This window comes from Vigna angularis, chromosome 6 (assembly GCF_016808095.1).
Source record: "Vigna angularis cultivar LongXiaoDou No.4 chromosome 6, ASM1680809v1, whole genome shotgun sequence".
NCBI lineage: Eukaryota > Viridiplantae > Streptophyta > Magnoliopsida > Fabales > Fabaceae > Vigna > Vigna angularis.
In genome coordinates, this window is record NC_068975.1 from 17173346 (window position 1) to 17193308 (window position 19963).

A 19963-nucleotide genomic window follows, 5' to 3' on the forward strand; every position below is an offset into this window, starting at 1 on the left:
TTCGGAATTTCGTAGTCTACCCTTTGAAGAATATTAATGATCAAGAAGTATATTAATTTTGATATATTAAAAAAGTTATTAATATATTTTAAAATATCAAAATTAGTGTATATAAATGTTTTGAAAACATAATAGAGGGATAAAAAAAAAATCAGTCGAAAATTCAAATTCCAAAATTATTTAATAAACATATTATTTATGGAAGGTGTTACTTTAAAATTGTGACTATAGATAAATGTACAAGTTTACTCACAATAAATATTAATTACACATTTGCATTAATATTGGTTGTACCCTATATATGTGACTTTAATTGTGTTCCCAATTAGTTTAAGTTATTTCTTGCAAGGTATAACCTTTGGCACCGTCCATGTCAATTAAGTCAATTTAATGGGGCCATTAGAAACTAATTGAAAATTATAGGATAATTAAAAAATAGGAGTTTACCCTAATGTTGATGAATTCGAATTTATTCAACGAGAACCATCAAGAAGGACGTGGTGTGATTTCCACCCTTTTCCGCACTTTAAGCGATTTAAAAAAATATTTTCATCAACTCTTCAACAATTAATATTTGTACGAAAACATTTCGAGAAAATTCTCAAATTTTAAGGGTAAAAGTTATAAACATTCTTAAAATATACGTGCTGGAATTTTTTGTGCCACGTTGATGTAAGTTACTGTTGATGAATTTTACTATAACTTATTTAATACAAAAGTTTCATTATTATTTAGTTGAAACTTAAATTATGATAAAAATATATACGTATACTAAGGTCATTATCCATGATAAATTTATCCCTTCAAGTGTGTTACATGTTTATGTAAATATATATTCTTAACATCTACAAATAACATTATAATTAATAAATAATTGATATAGTAAAGAAAAGAAGTATAATCGATTACAATATTTAAAATAATTGATGTGAAAAAGTTCATAAATCAAAATTTAAATATAAAAAAATATTCACTCATGTCATTTATTTGATACATATATCCAATGATTAAAAAAACTTAATTAAATTTTTAATATTGACTAGTAATCAGATACTCCGTTTCAAACACTCATTTTTAAAAAGTATCTTTCTGTCTTTTTATCGAGCGTAGAGATGTGCATACATTATTTTCATTTTTCAATTTATGCATATGGGAAGAGCTAACAACTCACTATAAATATTCTAGAGCATTTATTTTTGTTATTAGTTATAATTTATTAAAAGTCAGAAAATCAGAAAAAGAAAGAAAAAAGTGGATAAACCCCACTTTTTTTTGTGTTGTTCATTTACTTTTAATTAGTTAGAGTGTATTGGAGGGTGTATTTCTAGCATTTCATCTAAGGGTTTTTCACTAAAATAATCAATGTACTAGTGACATAGTTTTCTCCTCACCAATGAAAAAAGTGACAACTTTTAGCAACGAAGAAAAAAAAATAATATATATATATATATATATATATATATATATATATATATATATATATATATATATATATATAATATGACTTTTTTATTTGAATCACAAGTGGCTTCGATTCTAAGTGATGTTATTCAACATAATAGAAATATGAATTTTTAGTTAAAGTCTAAGGGTCTGGTCGTTAAAGTTAATCATTATATACATTTAAAATATTATTCATTTTGAAATGTAGAAATTTATCACAGATTTATATTTAAAGATATCTCAGATTATAGAAAAGATATTTAAACTATTTTAAACATCTACTTCTAAACAATATGAAATTATTGTATACATAAAAAATATTTACTAATTTTAACTTTTGTAAAAATATTTTTGTGCATCCTTTTATTTATATATATCCGTGGTCAACATTTGAAAACGGTTTTTTTGGATAAAATAATTTATTGAAGAAAGAAATTAGTGTTTAGAAATGTGTATTGATTAGTAGTTATTTATATTTTGGTGTATTGTCAATGCTGAGAATTTAGAAGTCAGACGTGTGTCTCTAATAAAAGTTGATAAAGAAGACTATGTCTCAAACAACTGTCTGTGCTATTTTGTTGGGTGGTTTCCCTATGAGAAAGTGACACGTGGAGAGTCTTACGCACCATCTTACCTCAGTTCCAAAATATTCAATATTAATTAGTATTTGAATCCCTCCACATAACATAATATTTGGTCTTAGTCCAAACCATTTTTGTTGCCGAGTCCATTGCATCTCATTATCTCTGACTTCAACCTCTCAGAATCAAACCCTTCTCTTTCTCTCTTCACATCTTCCTTTATCAATTCATTGCCAGAACTATATAGGACTCTTCTTTCATACTCATCCAACCACTTTCTTTCTATCTTCTTCATTAATGCACCCTTTTCTCATTCTATAACCAAACTCACTTACACCCACAACATGGAAGAAGCTACCTCCAATCATGACTCTCATCTTCCACCACTCACACATTCTTCTCCAATGATCTTCTTTGATGCCAAAACACTAGCCATGGATGAGATGGATTTCTTTGCAAACAACAACAACAACAGAAAGAACAAAAATGTATTTCCCGATGATCACCAAATGCTGCACCAAATGGAGCTTCATGTCGATGTACGAAACTCTTTCAATTATTTCTTCTCCTTTTTATTATCTATATAAATCTTATGCTTCTAATATGTTGTGATTTGCAGACTAGTTTAGATCTCCTTACAAAGACTTCTCCTACCAATAGATCAACTGTGGGAGAAGGATCATCGGAAGCAAGGGGGAATGAAAGAGATAATAAGGTACTTGTCTTTCTGTCAATGTATGTGTTTCTTCTTAAAGTTTTTCAAACGTTGGCTTTTGAGATCAAAGAATTTAGATATGCAACATGATTTATGTGTGTTTACTTACAAATTCCCTTTTCTGGGTTCACACAGTTTGCAGCTATGCTAGCTGAATTGCACCACATGAATGCTGAAAATCAACGCTTGAGAGATGAGGTTGATAAGGTGAACGATAAGTACCATGCTTTACACAATCAACTTATCAAACAGATAGAGAAACAACGTAAGAATGAGGTAATCTGCTTTTTTCTAATTATATATCTATTAATTAAAATTAGTTATTCTGTAGAACTATTATTAAATTGCAACAAAATGAATGGTAAAGAGCAAAGACGAAACACTTTTGCTCATGAATTTTGACAAAATCTCGTTCTTTCTCTTGTTTAAATCGATATAATCAACTCATGTTAAATTATTTTTTTATGTAATTCTCTTGAATGATGATTTGTAGGTATTAATCATAGTAATTAACAGTGGAAGGTTTTAATCTCCGTTTTATTTAGGATAAAATTACACAATCCAACATCTGTTCAATTGGGTTTTTACAACTTCTGAGTTTCTTTGAATTTTCTTCACTGGTGCTACTGTTATATTCTACCCTACAATAGGGCAATGATATATATATATATATATATATATATAATGGTTTTGCTTTTGGGATATAAGAGTGCATATATAAATCTGAACTCACACCCCATTAGATGGATTTCATGCAGTAGCTACCATTATAAACTCTCTGATATGTGGTTTTTATGAAGGGTAAGAAAGCTGATATGATTCCAAGGCCATTCTTGGATATTGGAGTTGCTATGAAGGAAGAGAATTCGCAGCAATATTCGAAGGGAAAACTGCAAGAGAGCAAAAACATGATAGATTTGATTGAGAGCAAGAAGCAGAAGATTTACACTAATAAAGATGTTACTGAGTTGGAGACATCAGAGAAAGCTATTCCAAGGTGGCTCTCAAACGAAGTCTCAAGATCGAGTTCTTTCAAGGATGTTGATGAAGCATCAGAAACCATGTCAATGATCAAGAAAGCTCGTGTATCAGTTCGAGCAAGATCTGTTTCTTCTATGGTTAGTATATAATCTGTGTTATGAAGTCTGCATGTAGAAAGTTTTTAATGATGTTATTATAAGCATTAGATACACAGTTTCAAAAGAAAGAAAAAAATGGAATAGGCTTAAGTTGAAAATAGGTCGTGTATATATTAATATATTGTTGAAAATAATGGTTTAAATGATTATTTGTTTTCATGAATTGGTCTCAGATTTCTGATGGATGTCAATGGAGAAAGTATGGGCAGAAGATGGCTAAAGGGAACCCATGTCCAAGAGCTTATTATCGTTGTTCAATGGGGACTGGTTGCCCAGTTCGGAAACAAGTATATACAATCTACTGTTTATATATATCTACTTACTTTTGTTATGGAAATAATTACTGTTAGATCAAATTGTAAGATGATAACAGAAAGATAAAAGATTATCTGTATGATGAGGTTGCATGAATTAACTATTGGCCAAATGCTCCATTAAAGGTGCAAAGGAGTGCAGAAGATCAAAGTGTGTTGATCACAACATATGAAGGACAGCATAATCATGTACTTCCTCCAGCTGCCAAACCAATGGCATCCACCACATCTGCAGCTGCATCAATGCTTCTTTCAGGATCAATGCCAAGCTCAGATGGCCTTCTACACCCAAACATTTTAGAAAGTGCAACGCTTCCATTTTCACATAACTTAGCAACCCTCTCAGCTTCAGCTCCATTTCCAACTATCACTTTGGATCTCACTCAAACTCCCACCAATAATATTAATACTTCCTCACAACAAGATCCACCACAGGATTACCAACTCAGCCTACTTTCCCCACTTTTGGCACCAAATTTTTTTCACCAGAGTAAGCTTTCTACCTTACATGCCTCTCAGGGAACAGAAACTGCTTCATTTGCTGACACAGTAAATGCAGCAACAGCTGCTATCACCACAGACCCCAAGTTCAGTGCAGCTCTTATGGCAGCCATAACATCTATCATTGGAAGTTCACACCCAGTGGAGACTCAGCATTGCAATAACAAACAAGACTAGTTAATTGCAACTGTTAGTGTTTTGGAACAATGCAGTGGATCATTTTCATATTGTGCAAGGTAGAAATTGAATTTTATGGCATTGCTATGCATTTGAAAAAATTGATAAAAAAAGAAAAGGTGAGCATTTCATCAGAAGGCTAATTAATGATTACTGAGACCTTGTCAGTCCAAGACCTATGAAGCACTGCTGATGGCTTTTTGAAGAAATCATCTTTTATGAAAATCACTTTCTGATGATTGGCAAGTGTTCTGATACTGCTCATGCTCTCAACATATTCAAAGACACTTCTTTTTAGTCATTAGAAAGGTGTCACATTGACATTCAGAAAATTTTCTAAGTGAAATATCAGAGACAAGACTTTAATGTACAATTGACATCTTCAAATGTTCAAATTGACTGTAAACTTCAACAGTCAAATTTAGATATTTGTCATGAGAGATGAGTATTGATGTACTGTGTGAATTGTACAAGAGAGTGACTTGAGGGAGGGTTGAATAACTTTTTTGTTTTCTTATGCCTTTTTCTGCACAAAATTTTGGAAATAATTTCTGATTTAGTTTTCTCAAGATGATTCTCTACAATCACAAGTTGATTAGCAGAAAGAAACCCTTTCTTACACTTGAATGAAAATTAATACAAGCAACTACAGTAATTCTAAATGTTGATACCCAACTTAGAGGACTGGTTTGTAAAAGGTTAGGTTCTGGTACACATCAGAAACTGATGCTTCTCTTAATAGTTGTACTATGCATCTGAATTATGAGAAAGTTTTTTCAATATATTAGTAGTTAGTACAATTTAAAAGTAATGATTTTAATACAGAGAATTTGTAATGAGCCGCAAACTAGAATGAGAAGCAAGAAAGAAAGATACCGCACTCAATTTTTATCTCTCTCACGTTTCTGTCAACAAAATTAATTTTTTTCAACAACCCTTGACAATTTCTGTCCGTGAATGATTTCCCATTTCTTAATCTCGTTTGCATTCAATAATTCTACTGGACTCTGTGATTTTGGGTCTTGGGCAGTTTTGCTTCTGTTCAAAGATTGAAACTTTCTGTGAACACGTAGGTGGTAAAAGGTTTGGATCGATGATCACTAGCTTCTTGTTTGTTATGGTGGAGTTTTTTAGCTGGTTTTAGTGTCTTGGTCAGAAAAAATTGTATTGCACCAGTTCAGTGTAAACTTGAAAATGATAAGATTTACGTGCAATTAGCCACACAACACAACCATCCAGCATACTTGTTGATCTAAGTTTCCTATTTTTATTGTAGGGATGCTGATTGAAATCTTCAGAACAGATTTGTTGATAAGTTTAGTGTCTTCTGTTGATGCTTTAATTTTACAACAGATGGAAATTGAGGAGAGGTTCAGAAGCCTGAAACTGCAAATATGATATACACCAAAGATTTTATATTTTAAAGAATAAAAAGAAGGAAAAAATAGGAAAGGATAATGTCAATGGAAAAATAATTTAATGTTGGTAAAAAATTTCCTAAGAAATTGTCAGATGTGACACCTAAAGAAGCAAGCTTTCTTTCTTTTGGCAAAGCTCTCTCCGTGGCTTTAAAAGTCATATTCTTTTCGATGTGAAAAGGCAAAATGGTATCAAGTTGTCTCAGTCGTTCAATTTTGGTTTGCCAGAGAAGGCAAATTCCTCTCTGAATAAGGATGATTACAACAAAACTAGTGACAGAACAAAACAAAGTGTACCACTGACAGATATATTCTTGAACGAGATCGATTCTAGGAAAAAATCAATCTGTGTCAGAAAGAATCAAATCAAAGTTTCCATAGAAAATCTCATCACCAAGAATCAATCCTTAACACGGTCAGTGGACACAAAAGCAGCTATCATCTGTATCAACCAATGTTGGTATATATTTAGATAATATAAAGGATCCTAAAGAGAATGATTTTTAATATTTTCACTCATATCTTTTATATTTTCCTTATATCTATTTATAATAATCTAATCTTTCCAAAAAAAAAAACTAGAAGATTCTACATATAATTTTTCTGACCAAAAAGGTTTTCTTCTAATTACAATACTTTTCCTCAAGTTGTTAAATGAATATCAATTATTCTCAATTATATCAATCTCAATGTGTTTGATTCTATTATGTTGTACTAGATTATGGACAATGTTTATAGCAGACTTATTGTCAAAGCATAGTTGCACAGGTTTGTCCACCTTGACTTTAAAATAATCCAAAATGATTTTTATCCAGAGTCCTTCACACATTCCATAAGTAAGAGCTTGAAATTTAGTTTCTACACTAGAACGAGATTAAGTACAGGGAAAACACTAAAAAGGAGGAGCGAGGGGAACGGGGGGTGGTTGAATAGTGTTTTAAAAAAATTTCGTAAGTAAACGCTTTAGTTAGGCATATGCAAATATGATAGAGAGGTTAGGAAAACATCAAGTAATGACACGAGAATTTTTATATTGGTTCCTTCATCCTAAACTATGTCCAGTCTCCCTTAAGAACTCTTAAGGGGTTTCATTAATCTTATCTAAGATTACAATTGAGTTTAACCCACTCTAGATTGCTAGTATTATTAAATCATTCATGGTTCTCCTAGTTAACCTGACTAGTTGAGTATTCTAAACCACTCCTGGTTCCCCTAGTCAACCTAACTATTGAGTATTCTTAAACGACTATTGGTTCCCCTAGTTAATCTGACTAGTTGAGTATTATAAATCACTTCTGGTTCTCCTAATCAACATAATTAGTTGAGTATTCTAAACCACTACGGGTTCCCCTAGTCAACCTGACTAGTCTGAGTTTACCCACTTCTAATTGTTAGTATTATAACCACTCCTGGTATCCAACTAAGTATTATCAATCACTCCTAGTTCCTTAGTCAATCCTAATTAGAACATTTAGCTCAATACAATGATTTAATACAAACACATTCAGTGTTTGTTTACAAATACCAATTCAAATAACTGTCAATGAGAGGATAAATACAACACAATACAATCTATAAACGTATGATATTCTTTCTCTTAGGTTCAAGAGCATCAGACGATATATGCTTGATGTAGAGTAGAGATGATGTTTAATGATTTTTCTTGAGCGTGTTCTCTCTCTCTCTCCTTTTCTCTTTTCTATTTTCACCTTTTTCAACTTCAACAACATCTTCTCTTCCGTTAATCTTCTTTATATAACCTCCTTAAGAAATGCCTGTTGGACATAAAGTTAACTTCTAGATATACTTAATAGCCTTTTTAGATAGTAGGTCAGACTCAGGTCTACATTGTTGCGTGACAATGCTTTATTAGTGCTTTTATTCAAATGTAGATTGTACAACCATTTTAATGCAAAACTTAAGGAAACATCCTAAGAATGTATTCTTATCTCTTACATATTGTTGTCCTTTATGTAGTGCTTCTTAAAAAGCTTTTAGTATTAACATATGTTGCACAGATAACAAGAACAAAGCATGCAAGCAGAGAGACACTCTTTCATACAACAGTAAATGTCTTAAACGTTTATGATCGTTAAGCACGTTTTGTGCTCAAAACATTTTTGTCACATGTTAACATGTTTTGATAAATGCATTCTTTGAAGGAAAAGTGTTTGGTATGTTATGATATGATTTTTAAGATTTTTGTTTCATAACCCCATCTAGACATAAATATATTGTTTAACAATGTTTAGCATAGTTTGAAGTTCCTATACTTTATCATCTTGTTTAAGTGCAATGATGATTAGACACTCTATTAAGAGTTATATAGTGTTTGACACTTTACGTCTCAAGCCTTCGGCATGTTAGAGATGTTAGAGTTTGAAATATTGTTATGTAATCACCAATGAAGCTTGATTTCTCCAAGAAAGATTCTTTAAGAGCACCTGTATTCAAAACTCAAAAAATCTATTAGTATATGAAAATTAGAACCTTAAAGAATCAGGTCTCAAGTTAGGTTTATATAGAAAATTTCAATCCTAACGCAGTTTAATCGATTATGTTATTTGCATAATCTATTATGCTTTTTTCTCTATTATAACATATTACCTCATCTGTATATTCGATTAGTGGAACTTTTATGCCTATAACTGCTTCTTCTAATAGTTTAACAAATTAGGCTTCCTGTGTAATGGATTAGACCTTACTTTCTGTTTTAATCGATTATCAAACTTATGTAATCGATCATATTGACACTTAGCCTCATTAGTCATCTATTTGCCTTTCTTAACATATTATGTTACTTATATAACAGATTATGGCTTTCTCTCTATTTTAATCGGTTATGTAACTTATATAACCGATTATAATAGAGTGATTTGCCCTTGTTTAACTTTCTAAGTGTTCTGGCTAAATATAACAGATTATACAACTTATGTAATCGATTATTTATACCAAAAACTAGATTTCTAATCTATTTTAGGCTTGATTCACTCATCACGAATGTATTTAAACATCTAGCACTAACATGTTAAAGATATAAGCATTTGTTATGTCATTTTGTTGTGCAAGAAACCATTATTAATCATTTAACCTATTCATCATCAAAAACTAAGCTAAGCTCCTTATCAACACAAGGAAACCATTGCTAATTTAAATCTTCTAAACCATGCTCCAGGGCATTGCTTAAGATCATACAATACTTTATTTAGGAGGCATACCTTGTTTCTTTCATTTTTCACTTTAAAACCTGGGGGAATCGCCATGTACACTTCCTCTTCTAGATTTCCATGAAATTCTTCACATCCAATTGGTGTAAGTCCCAACCAAAATGAGCAACCAAAGCGAGAACAATTCGAATTGTATTAATCTTTGCCATTGGGGTAAACACCTCGTTATAGTTAATCCCATAAGTTTGGGTATAACCTTTTTCCACCAATCTAGCTTTATATCTTTCTATTATTTCATCTCTCTTATGTTTCACTATGAATATCCATCTACACCCTACTTCCTTCTTGTCTCTTGGCCTATCAATAATCTCCCAAGTTGAATTTCTTTCTAATGCATTCATATATTCTTTCATGGCTTGAGTCCAATGTTTAAGTTTCATGGCCTCTTGGATTGGGGTAAGAATTTATGTGGTAGGTAGTAATAAAGCTTTTATGTTTATCAGAGAGATTGTTAGTGCAAACATACCGAGAAATAGGATATTTAGCACATGATCTTCTTTCTTTTCTCAATGCAATGCGTAAATCCTCAGTAGTACTTACCTCCTCACTATTATCTTCAGGGATCCTCACCTTTAGACAATTTTTCTTGTTCGAGAGTCAAAGTGGATTGTTTTCTTCTTTCATATATTTTTCCAAACAATTTGTCTTCTTCCTCATTGTGGACTATGGTAGCTTAATTGCTCAGATCTTAGGCATTCCACATTGATAAATATGGTAATGACAAGAAGGAGAGCTCATCCACTTCAAGTGCTTTCTCCCCCTAATGTGGTGGACTGTCATAAAAGGATTGTGTTTTATGAAATATGGCATCCATGGTGATAAAGACGCACGACTATGATGATGATAAACATTTGTACCTTTTTTTATTAGAAGGATATCCAATAAAGACACATTTAAGAACTTTGGAATCTAATTTACTACAATTAGGATGATGAGAGTTAACAAAAACAATACATCCAAAGACTCGACTAGGTAGACTCGATATTAGAGGAGAAGAAGAAACAAAAGACAATAGAGACTTTACAAGAATAATGTCATTTAAGATAGGGTGAGTAACATGTTGATGAGATATGTGACAATTAACACAACTTCTCCCTAGTAATTTTTTGGAACAAACATTTGAAAAAAAAAACTCTAGTTCTATAAAGAAGATGACGATTCTTTCTTTCTACAACCTCGTTTTTTTTAGTGTTTACACATGTTAGTTCGTGAAAAATACCATTATGAGACGAAAAAATGAGAACCATTATCAAACATGATTCTTTTGATATTTTTTCCAAATTGATTCTAGACAAGACAAAAAAAATTAACAAAGATTTGGAAAACTTCTGATTTATTTTTCATAAGGTATGTCCTCATGACATAGGTACAATCGTCAATAAAGGTAACAAACCATTTGGCTCCAGAAATAGATTCTACGACAAAGTACCCAAACATCAAACTGAATTAAATCAAATGGAAAAAATATACTCTTTTTAATAGCAATAGAATAAGATGCACAATGATGTTTTGACAATTGACCAGAATCAAATACCTTGAGACACAAGACCAACAATATTGAGACAAATATTACCTTTCATGGACAGAGTATATGATCCAGGGAGCTTACACATTGATCCAACCATTGTTTTCAAGCGGTCAAGTTTCTCCTTATAAGCTTTCATATCAAGATCTTGGTGGAGTTGAAGTACTAGATTGATTGGTGGCACCCACCACATTTGGAAGATCATTAGGACCTAAAGGAATCGTTTTTACTTTAGACATCCCTTTGAATGCAATGGTGACCCTATCTGAGACGACGACGACGTGTGGGCTACATCGGATAAAATGAGCAAAACTCAAAACTCATATCTACTCAAATCTAGGCTAAATGGGGCGTCACCGACCCATGGAACGAACTTGGAGGCTGTGACGACTCTTTCTATGACAACAACGATGAGTGGGTCTCACTGGAACTAAGTGTGTGGGGTACATGCACCTGCAACGATGGTGATGCATGGCGACGTCTTTCCTAGAACGAGATTTCTAATGTTGTGTTCGGCGAAGTTGGGCACACCTTCCTGCCCTATCAACAACCCTAATGGTTATCGTGACAGTCACAATGGCCGAACAGTAGTGACAATAGCTATTATTGCAGTGGGAACGAAGCTTCCAATATCGAAAGCTCTTATACCAACTTGATAAGGAAAATGCTTTTTATTATTACCATTCATATCTATTACATTTTTCTTACACCTACTGTAACAATTTAATCTTCCCAAAAAAAAATTAATAATAATAATATACTGAAAAATAAATTAGAAAATTCTAGATGTGTTTTTTCTAATTAGAAAGATTTTCTTATAATCACAATAATCTTAAATTATTGTTTCATGTTATTTGTTTGGAACTGGAACTCCTTTTAAAACCAAATTATAACAAAAGTTGTAAGTTTCAATTTCAAAGTGCATAGTTCTTTGAATACAAACAATAGTAACAGGAGTTATAAATGTAATCAATTATTAAATAATTTTGTTAACCATCTAAAATGAATTAATTGTAATTTGAAAAGAAATAGGTCATTGTTATGTTGCTTGGTTAGTAAATGGCTTAACTCCTGTGGTGTTGCACTTTCCTATGGAGGGCCAAAAATATGATGATGACACATAACAACTCCAATGCATTATTGATTCATATTATTGTGAGGGCATTTACTTTCCCTTTTTGAAAAACCACTAGAGTTCATGATGCATTCATTTCTACTTGCCAGCAATGCCACTTCATTCACACCTTTTTTTTTTCTGGTCCCCCCTGCCTTTTGCACTCTTCAAACCAAGAAAAAGAAAAAGAAAAAGAAAGGAACAATGAAGCACAATTAATAACACAAGCATTTTCAACTTCACCATGCTATTTATTCTCCTTTTACCATTCAGATGAGGTTACCCTAAAATTAGGCTGTTCACCAATTGGATTGAATTAAATTCAGTTTTACTTCTTTTTCATTCCATTTATTTGATTTTATGATCGAATTTAATACAGTTTGGTTTTTCTATTCCACTTAATTGTATTCATTCTACTATATGAATTTGTTAGATCAAATACCTATTATTAGGTATATATATGAATTTGTTGGATAAAAAACTTATTACTAGAATTAGAAACTTTCTCAACTTAAAATATAAAAGCCTAAATTTAAAAATGACCTCACCAGTTACTTTATTGATAAAAGTTAGAGAAAAACTACACTACTGATTTTATTAATCATAAGAAGACTAACAATATAAGGTTTACATGTTTTTTTATTTTGGGCAATAATTTATTTTGTCCTTCAATCAAATATTTTCATATATAAATCTAACAAATTTAAATAAAAAATCTTACTGCAACTAGTAAATCATCGACAAAATTTCTTCATGGGTATTCATTTTTATTTTATTGATATTTTCTAAATTGAAACTTTTGTTTTGATTTTAAATTTTTTGAGTTACATTCTTAGAGTCAATTCACTAGTAAAAAAAAGATTTTAACTAGTGCATTTGACATCGGTTTAGTTGTAACCGAAACAAAAAAATGGTGCGATGATATTTTTGTAATTATCACAAACATATATGTCTTGGTTCAAAAAGAACCGATGCCTAAAACTGGTGTAGTGACATTTTTGTAATTATCACAAACGTATATGTCTCGGTTCAAAAAGAATCGATGCCTAAAACTGACGTAGTGGCATTTTTGTAATTATCTCAAAGGTCTATTACCTCGGTTGTTTAAAGAATCGAGGCATAAAAGAGCTGCAATTTTTATTTTTTATTTTCTGAGAGGGTTTAGGCATCGGTTCTTTATAGAACCGAGGCCGTAGACCCTTATTGCCTCAGTTAAAAAAATAATCGAGGTAATAACATGTGTTTAAGGTTAAATTTTGCGAATAGAGACAGAAGTTGCGTCGCTTGTCTCTTTTCTCTCATTTTCTTTCATTGGCGAGAGGGGGGTTTCCTTCCTCTTCTCTCTTCCGATGGAGGCGCGACGAAGGCGCAGTAGTGATGCGGCAGGGACGCAAGGGTGTAGTGGTCGTTCTCGTTCTTCTTCTTCTTTTCTTCGTTCTTATTCGCAGCAAAGGAGGAAGCTTCCTTCCGTCCCCTTTTTCTGATTTTGATTGAGTTTTTTATGTTTGATTGATTCTCTGTAGGTGGTGGTCGGAGCGCGTCGTTCTTTGCAGTTGGGAATCTTTGATGATGGTGGTGTGAGATGGAGCGGTAGGCGTTGATGGATTGCGGCCAAGGGCTAACAACTCACCTGATGAATGGTGAAAACAAAAAAAAACTCTCTACTACCTCGGTTGGATTTGAACCGAGGCAAAAACACACACCTTTTTGTCTCGATTCAGAACCGAGGCAAAAAGCATACACTTTTTGCCTCGCTTGTATATGCCTCGGTTGCGGAACCGCTGCGTATAAGCAAAAATAACCGTTGTCGTTTTCTTTTACTGTACTAGTGATTATCTCATATGAGATATTGTCTATTTCGGAGTCTAGATTTCTGTCATAGTTTTGTCTTAAAAAGAATGTCTCAGATTGTGAAAAGAAGAAGAAGTATATAATTTGTCTTTGACCTCAACTCCTAAGTATTGTAGGACTATTGGTGTACCAGAACATAAACTTCATAGTTGAAGTCTAAGGAGAATGAGGGTTCATCTCCCAATGAAAGACTAAGGAAAATCGTTTTTATTTCCCATAAACAACTCTAATGTTTAGATCCCAAATTTATCGAGTGACATCATTAGGATCAATCACTGGCGAAGTATTGTCCATTTTGAAGTTCTGAGTGTCGTAACGGTTGTCTTTAAAAGATGTCTTAAAAAGTGGAAGAAATATTTAAACTACGCTTGACCTTAATTTCTAAGTGATGTGAGACTATTGGGTATAAAAAACAAGCTCTCCAACAAAGGTTAAAGAAGTTTTTATTCTCACAAATGGTACCAATGTTTCAATCCAAATAGTTAAGATCCATCATCACAAGATATTGTTCTTTTTAGAGTTTGGAGTGGTTTAATCTTTATGTAAGCATATTAATTTACCACGGGTTAGAATAAATAGTAAATTAACTCATTTAAACGTATTTTTCTTTTTTTGTCATCTTATTTTACATTTGTTATATTCAAATTAAAATAAGCACTATAATCGAGTATATTGAGTCATCAATTGTTATATAATTAAAAATTATAAAAAATCATAATAAAAAATAATGGAAAAATATAAAAAATATTCGTACATCTCCGGTCCAATTTAAATATGTTTAAATTGCACATTAAATAACAACTTCAATTTAATCGATTTAAAAAACATTCTAATCTCAAATCCACCATATGTCAAATAAATCTAGGGTATAATCTCATTTTAATACTTCTATAATTATACAAAACTTTTTCAAATTTTGCTGGTCGCCAAGCCGCATCATTAACTATGATGTTGTTGTAGTGGATAAACATTAAGAATATCTTCACATATAAGAGTCATGAACGAACCACAAAATAAAAGTTGACATTTCATCTAATCTAAAATTTTAAAGCATTATGTACACTAGTTTTTATTATTTATATATTCTTCGGTCAACATGTTCATTTGTCTTTATTCAGTTGGTGCATCATCATACGTTTTTCACATAAATCCTATAATTAAAAATAATAATAGCAAGATTCGGATATTTTCTCAAACACCAAAAATTAGAAATTAGATAAGAAAAAGAATGTTGACATTTATTCTCAAACACCAAAAAGAATGTCTTTATTCTCTTTTTTTTTTCCTATTAATTTCCCATATGTTAAAAAAAGTCCTTCAAAGAAGAACTTCGAATATAAGAAAAAAAAGTTGTTGGGTGGCCTAGTAGCGTTTTCCTTCTCTATTTTGCAAAGGTATATTTGTATTATTTTTTTCACCTTTTTATGCAAGTACAGTTTCGTAGAAGTACAATTTTCTTTTTGTCTTACTAGTTTCATGTACAACTTCATTTATTGCTCAAAATTTACTTTATGCTCCAAAAATATTAACTTATATACGACTTTCGGATTCTAAGTTTCCTAATATGGTAAATATTTTAATCATATTTGTTGAGGTATGAAGTATATAATTTTCTTACTCTTAAATAATAAGCTACTTTTAGGTGTTTCAGTTCAGGAATAATAAGCTACTTTTAGGTGCTTCAGTTGAGGGTAAATATATAAATAGTAATAGGTTTATCTTTTTATTTATATTAATGTCATTTCTCATTAACATATTTGAGATATTGTTTTTTTTAAATGTGATTTTTGAGTTACTATTTTGTCAGCTTTTAAAACATAATATTTGTTGTTTCGTTTATCTCCAAAAAGTATTCGTATATTTGATTAATTTAACAGTAGTGAGTATTGTAGGTTGGCGAAATAAATATTTATTTGGGAACTCGTGTTTTTAAATTAGAGTTAAATATATTTTTATTTTTAATTTTTAATTTTCTTTTTAAGTTTTAAATTTAGTCTTTCAAGATCATTTATGTTAATTTTTTATGTAACGTGTATGTTTAAAATTAGGATTTAAAGGACAAACGACCAACTAATTCTAAAAATTATATCTCTATTGTTCTTGTCTTCGTTCATTAAACACAACTTTTCTTTCTTTTAATTTGAGTAATTTATCATGAGTTCTTTTTACAATTAACTCAGATATGGATTCCTATATGTTTGCGATGAAGTAAGAATTTGCACTCAATTTTATTTTAAGATTGAGAAATTTTTTTTCTTATTGTTAATTTCGACATCATACTTTACTATTTATCTTGCTTTCTTAGATTTGTGTTAGACTCGAGATTTTTGGTAGAAAAGTTTTCGCTTGCTTTTTATTTATTGTTTTCCTTTTCTTGCAATTGAAATTTGCAATAGAGGAAACATATTTCCAATTTAATGATTGAAGTTGTGATAGAGGAAGAAAACAACATAGATGTAATTTGTGAAGTTTTTGATGTTGTTCTCGTTTATTCTATTTCGAGATCTCACACAACAAATGAACATCGTTAAACCCTAATTTCAATTTAATTTCAAACAGTTACCACGTACCTTAAGAATGTGACACACCCCTAGTCACATAAAAAAAAATAAGGTTGTTGGTTATAGAGAACCCGAGACTTTAAAAAAGAAGAGAGTTGCAAATAGATGAAAGTTTCGGAGAATGACGAAAATAAAAACGCATGATATTTTACAAACCAAAAACATATTTAATTCTTTAAATTATTGTCTATTTTAAAATTTCATAATTTTGTCTTTAAAATGCATTTTAAAATGTTAAAGAAAAAAAGTATATTTAAATTATTTTTATTCTCACATTCTAAATAAATGTAAGACTTCTACTCTAATTTTATTATTAAAAACATAAATAAAATAATTAATGCATATTAATATTAATTTTATCATACATTTAGATAAATCATTTACCAACAAAATTCAGAATGTTGTATTTTTATTTGATTTTTCAATCTTAATATTTTCCTTAGGAATCTTAACAACATCAATCTACTATATCCGTTACGAAACCATTGAAACTTTAAGGTTGTGGTTGTATTTGTGAATTTATTGTTAGCAAGAATTGGCAATGATGGATATACAAATGAATTTGACACCTTATTTAAGGATTTGCAAGTGAGGAAAGTGCTATAAGAGAAGATTGTGGTACTATCTCGCCACTTTGAAAAGGATTTGTGGATGATAAAGGATATTTTACAATATTATTCATATGTGATGGTCATTTGTGGGTGAAGATAAAGAAGAAGATTGAAAGGGATTGGAATCAATTCTAGAAGAAGAATCAATTCCAATGATAGATTGTTTAGAGGTCAGAGGATATGGAATCAATTATAGAGATATAGGGAACAAATTTCATTGAGAGAATGTTTTATTTTATTTTATTTTATTTTTATTTTTTTATAAATAATAATATATTAGTTTTTACTATAAAAACAAAATAATAATCTTATTTTTCTATCTATTAAAACTTTCTTTTAATATATTACATGAGTCACATTATTCACAAACTTTACTTTCAAATTCATTTACTTTCACCTTCAAATATCTTAAAAAAATAACACAAACTTTATTTTTAAATCCATCCAAATTCATTCACTAACTCTCTCTCTTAAATCAAAAGACTTAAAATCACATCTTATAAAGTTTAAAGTATTAAAATATTGCCACGCTTGATATTTGTGTCTTTCGTTCCCTACATAGTTTTTTAAATTTACAGAAGTATACATGAGTGAAAAATAACCCAAAAAATCAACGTAAAATAGATATATATTTAATAAATTTCATTAATCATTAAAGAAAATTTCTGTAATAATGTCACAAACAAACCATTCTTCCTCAGTTAATAAATATCATGCAAGTCTCCTTTAAAAGCCATAAACTAGATTTCTTTTACCAAGAAAAAAAACAATACTTTTACACACCAAAAATCAATTATATTCTGTGAACATGTTTTCACATACTGAAAATGAATCTCTAACTACACCTTTTTAAGGACAAAAGTTTCTATCAATTACACCATATCAACTAAAACATCCATTAAAAAATAATAGTTTTCCAAAGTTGTGACAGAATCATAAAAAATATTAAATCGGCACAGATTTAGACATGAATGTTCTTAGTATTTTCAACTATTAATGTCATGAATCATTCTACTATTGACCAATTTATTTTTATGATTGGTTTCTGTTTCCTAAAGCAGGTAACACTATTATAAATATAATAAATTATATTGATTACATATGATTTACTTAGATTGAGATGCATACAAAATTGTGTGTATATAAAAAGGAGGCATATCCTATTTTTGCTTAGAATTCTACAATGTTGTCCGATTGGATTTGGATTGCATGAATGAAGCGTCTCATGTCAACACCACCACCACGTGCCTATCATTTCCTTCCACCTACAGACACGTCCCTACTGTTTCAAATTCCAATATTTTTATTTTTATTTTTTTATTATATTCTATTCTATATATTTATTTATTTTCCAACATCATCATCGTCTCTCTCAAACAAACCCAACTACATATGTGCCAACAGCACAGTTGAAGTGAAAACTGAAGCTCAAAAAACACTTTTTTACACTCACTCTTGCTAACTATGGCTGGTACCCAATTCTTCAATCTTTCAAGATCTTCCTTGGCCAAGCCCTCTAGGCCTCTTCTCTACAACCCCATTAAGGTATTTTGTTTATCTTTCATTTCTCTTCTCTCCATGCCGGTGCTTCGTCTTAAAAGATTGTTAATCTGTGTGTGGCAAGAACGAACTCTGTGACTATTACTGTTTCTTTTTACTCTAAATTTTGGTTCTGATTTGGTGGGTATGTAGGAGGGCAGAGTAAATGTGCAAACTTTTTATTCTGTTTTGTTAAATTGCATGATTCTTTTGTTAATGGCCGGAGAAGTGGATCAAATTATCAAAACGCTTGAGAAATCAAGGAAGGTTTAATTTTTGGGTTATTGGATGCGAAAATGAGATCTCTACTGAAATGGGTTTGTTAGAAAGTGATTGAGCATGCAAAGTGTTTAACTGGGTATCATAAATTGGTGACATTTGAATGAATACTGTGATTGATTTTGATGCACTTGTTGAATGAAAACATGAACATGCATGTCAGAATTATGGGCAAGGAAGCAAGGGGAGGTTGATGGAAGAGAGGGCACCTTCCACAGCTGAAGAATTTGAGCGTGTTGCAGAGGAGAAGAAGGCCAAGGAAACCAAAAAGGGGGTGGCAAGTCAGAGCCTAGGCAAGGCCATTGATGGTGCTGAAGAAGCTGCAATAGGTAAACAAAAGGTTGAATCAGTTAAAAATAGGTACAAAGGGGGTGAATAGGAACCTTCAAACTGTGTTTAGCTGTTGTATATGCAGCCAGAGAATAAGTGAATGCTGTCTTGTATTCCAAAAAAAGCTTGTTTAATTGTCAGTGTTTTTACAGCACAGAGACCAAACAATTGAACCCTTTAGCCTTTTGTTTAGTAAATTATTCATGTCTGCTCATTTGATCTTGAAAAGAGTTCTATTCTATCATCATAATACTCTGTTAACTCATGAGTTTGCAGCTAATTTGAAATTCTGAGTTTGTGGATCAAGTCAAGTTCTTTACTTTGTGTGAATGATTGAAACTGCACAAATCATAGGCTTTACAGATATACAATTTGGTGTGGTATGATGGTCATATAACCATTTTTCTTTTACCTTGAGAGTAACATCTTAAATTATTATATTAGTCTCTGACTCTCTCAATCTGAAGTACCTTGAAAGATCACTAGCTTCTGACTTCCAAGTAACTGAGTCATAGGCATTTTTTTATTACGGTTGCTGTGAAAACAAAAGGACATTCTAAGACAAAGGTTTGGAAGTTTGTTCTATGGATGATGATTGCTTAGTTGTTTGTGTGTGGTGTTTAGTGCATCATTGGTGA

General features: G+C 31.1%; 2 protein-coding genes across 3 annotated transcripts; both read left to right on the forward strand.

Annotated features, from left to right (window-relative positions):
* The first annotated feature begins 2171 nt into the window (after positions 1–2171).
* Positions 2172–5465, forward strand: LOC108319517 (probable WRKY transcription factor 31). The gene is made up of 6 exons (XM_017550677.2): positions 2172–2563; positions 2644–2739; positions 2875–3015; positions 3540–3857; positions 4052–4165; positions 4319–5465. The coding sequence occupies exons 1-6, from the start codon at positions 2369–2371 to the stop codon at positions 4868–4870; spliced, it is 1416 nt and encodes a 471-aa protein (XP_017406166.1). The 5' UTR covers positions 2172–2368; the 3' UTR covers positions 4871–5465.
* Positions 5466–18527: 13062 nt separating this feature from the next.
* On the forward strand, positions 18528–19539 carry LOC108319522 (uncharacterized). 2 transcript variants are annotated; one of them, XM_052879673.1, is made up of 2 exons: positions 18528–18722; positions 19150–19539. In XM_052879673.1, the coding sequence occupies exons 1-2, from the start codon at positions 18642–18644 to the stop codon at positions 19372–19374; spliced, it is 306 nt and encodes a 101-aa protein (XP_052735633.1). In that variant the 5' UTR covers positions 18528–18641; the 3' UTR covers positions 19375–19539. The 2 variants fall into 2 exon arrangements, with proteins under 2 accessions (XP_052735633.1, XP_017406171.1); XM_017550682.2 differs by having other exon boundaries at positions 18533–18722; positions 19159–19539.
* The last annotated feature ends 424 nt before the right edge of the window (positions 19540–19963 follow it).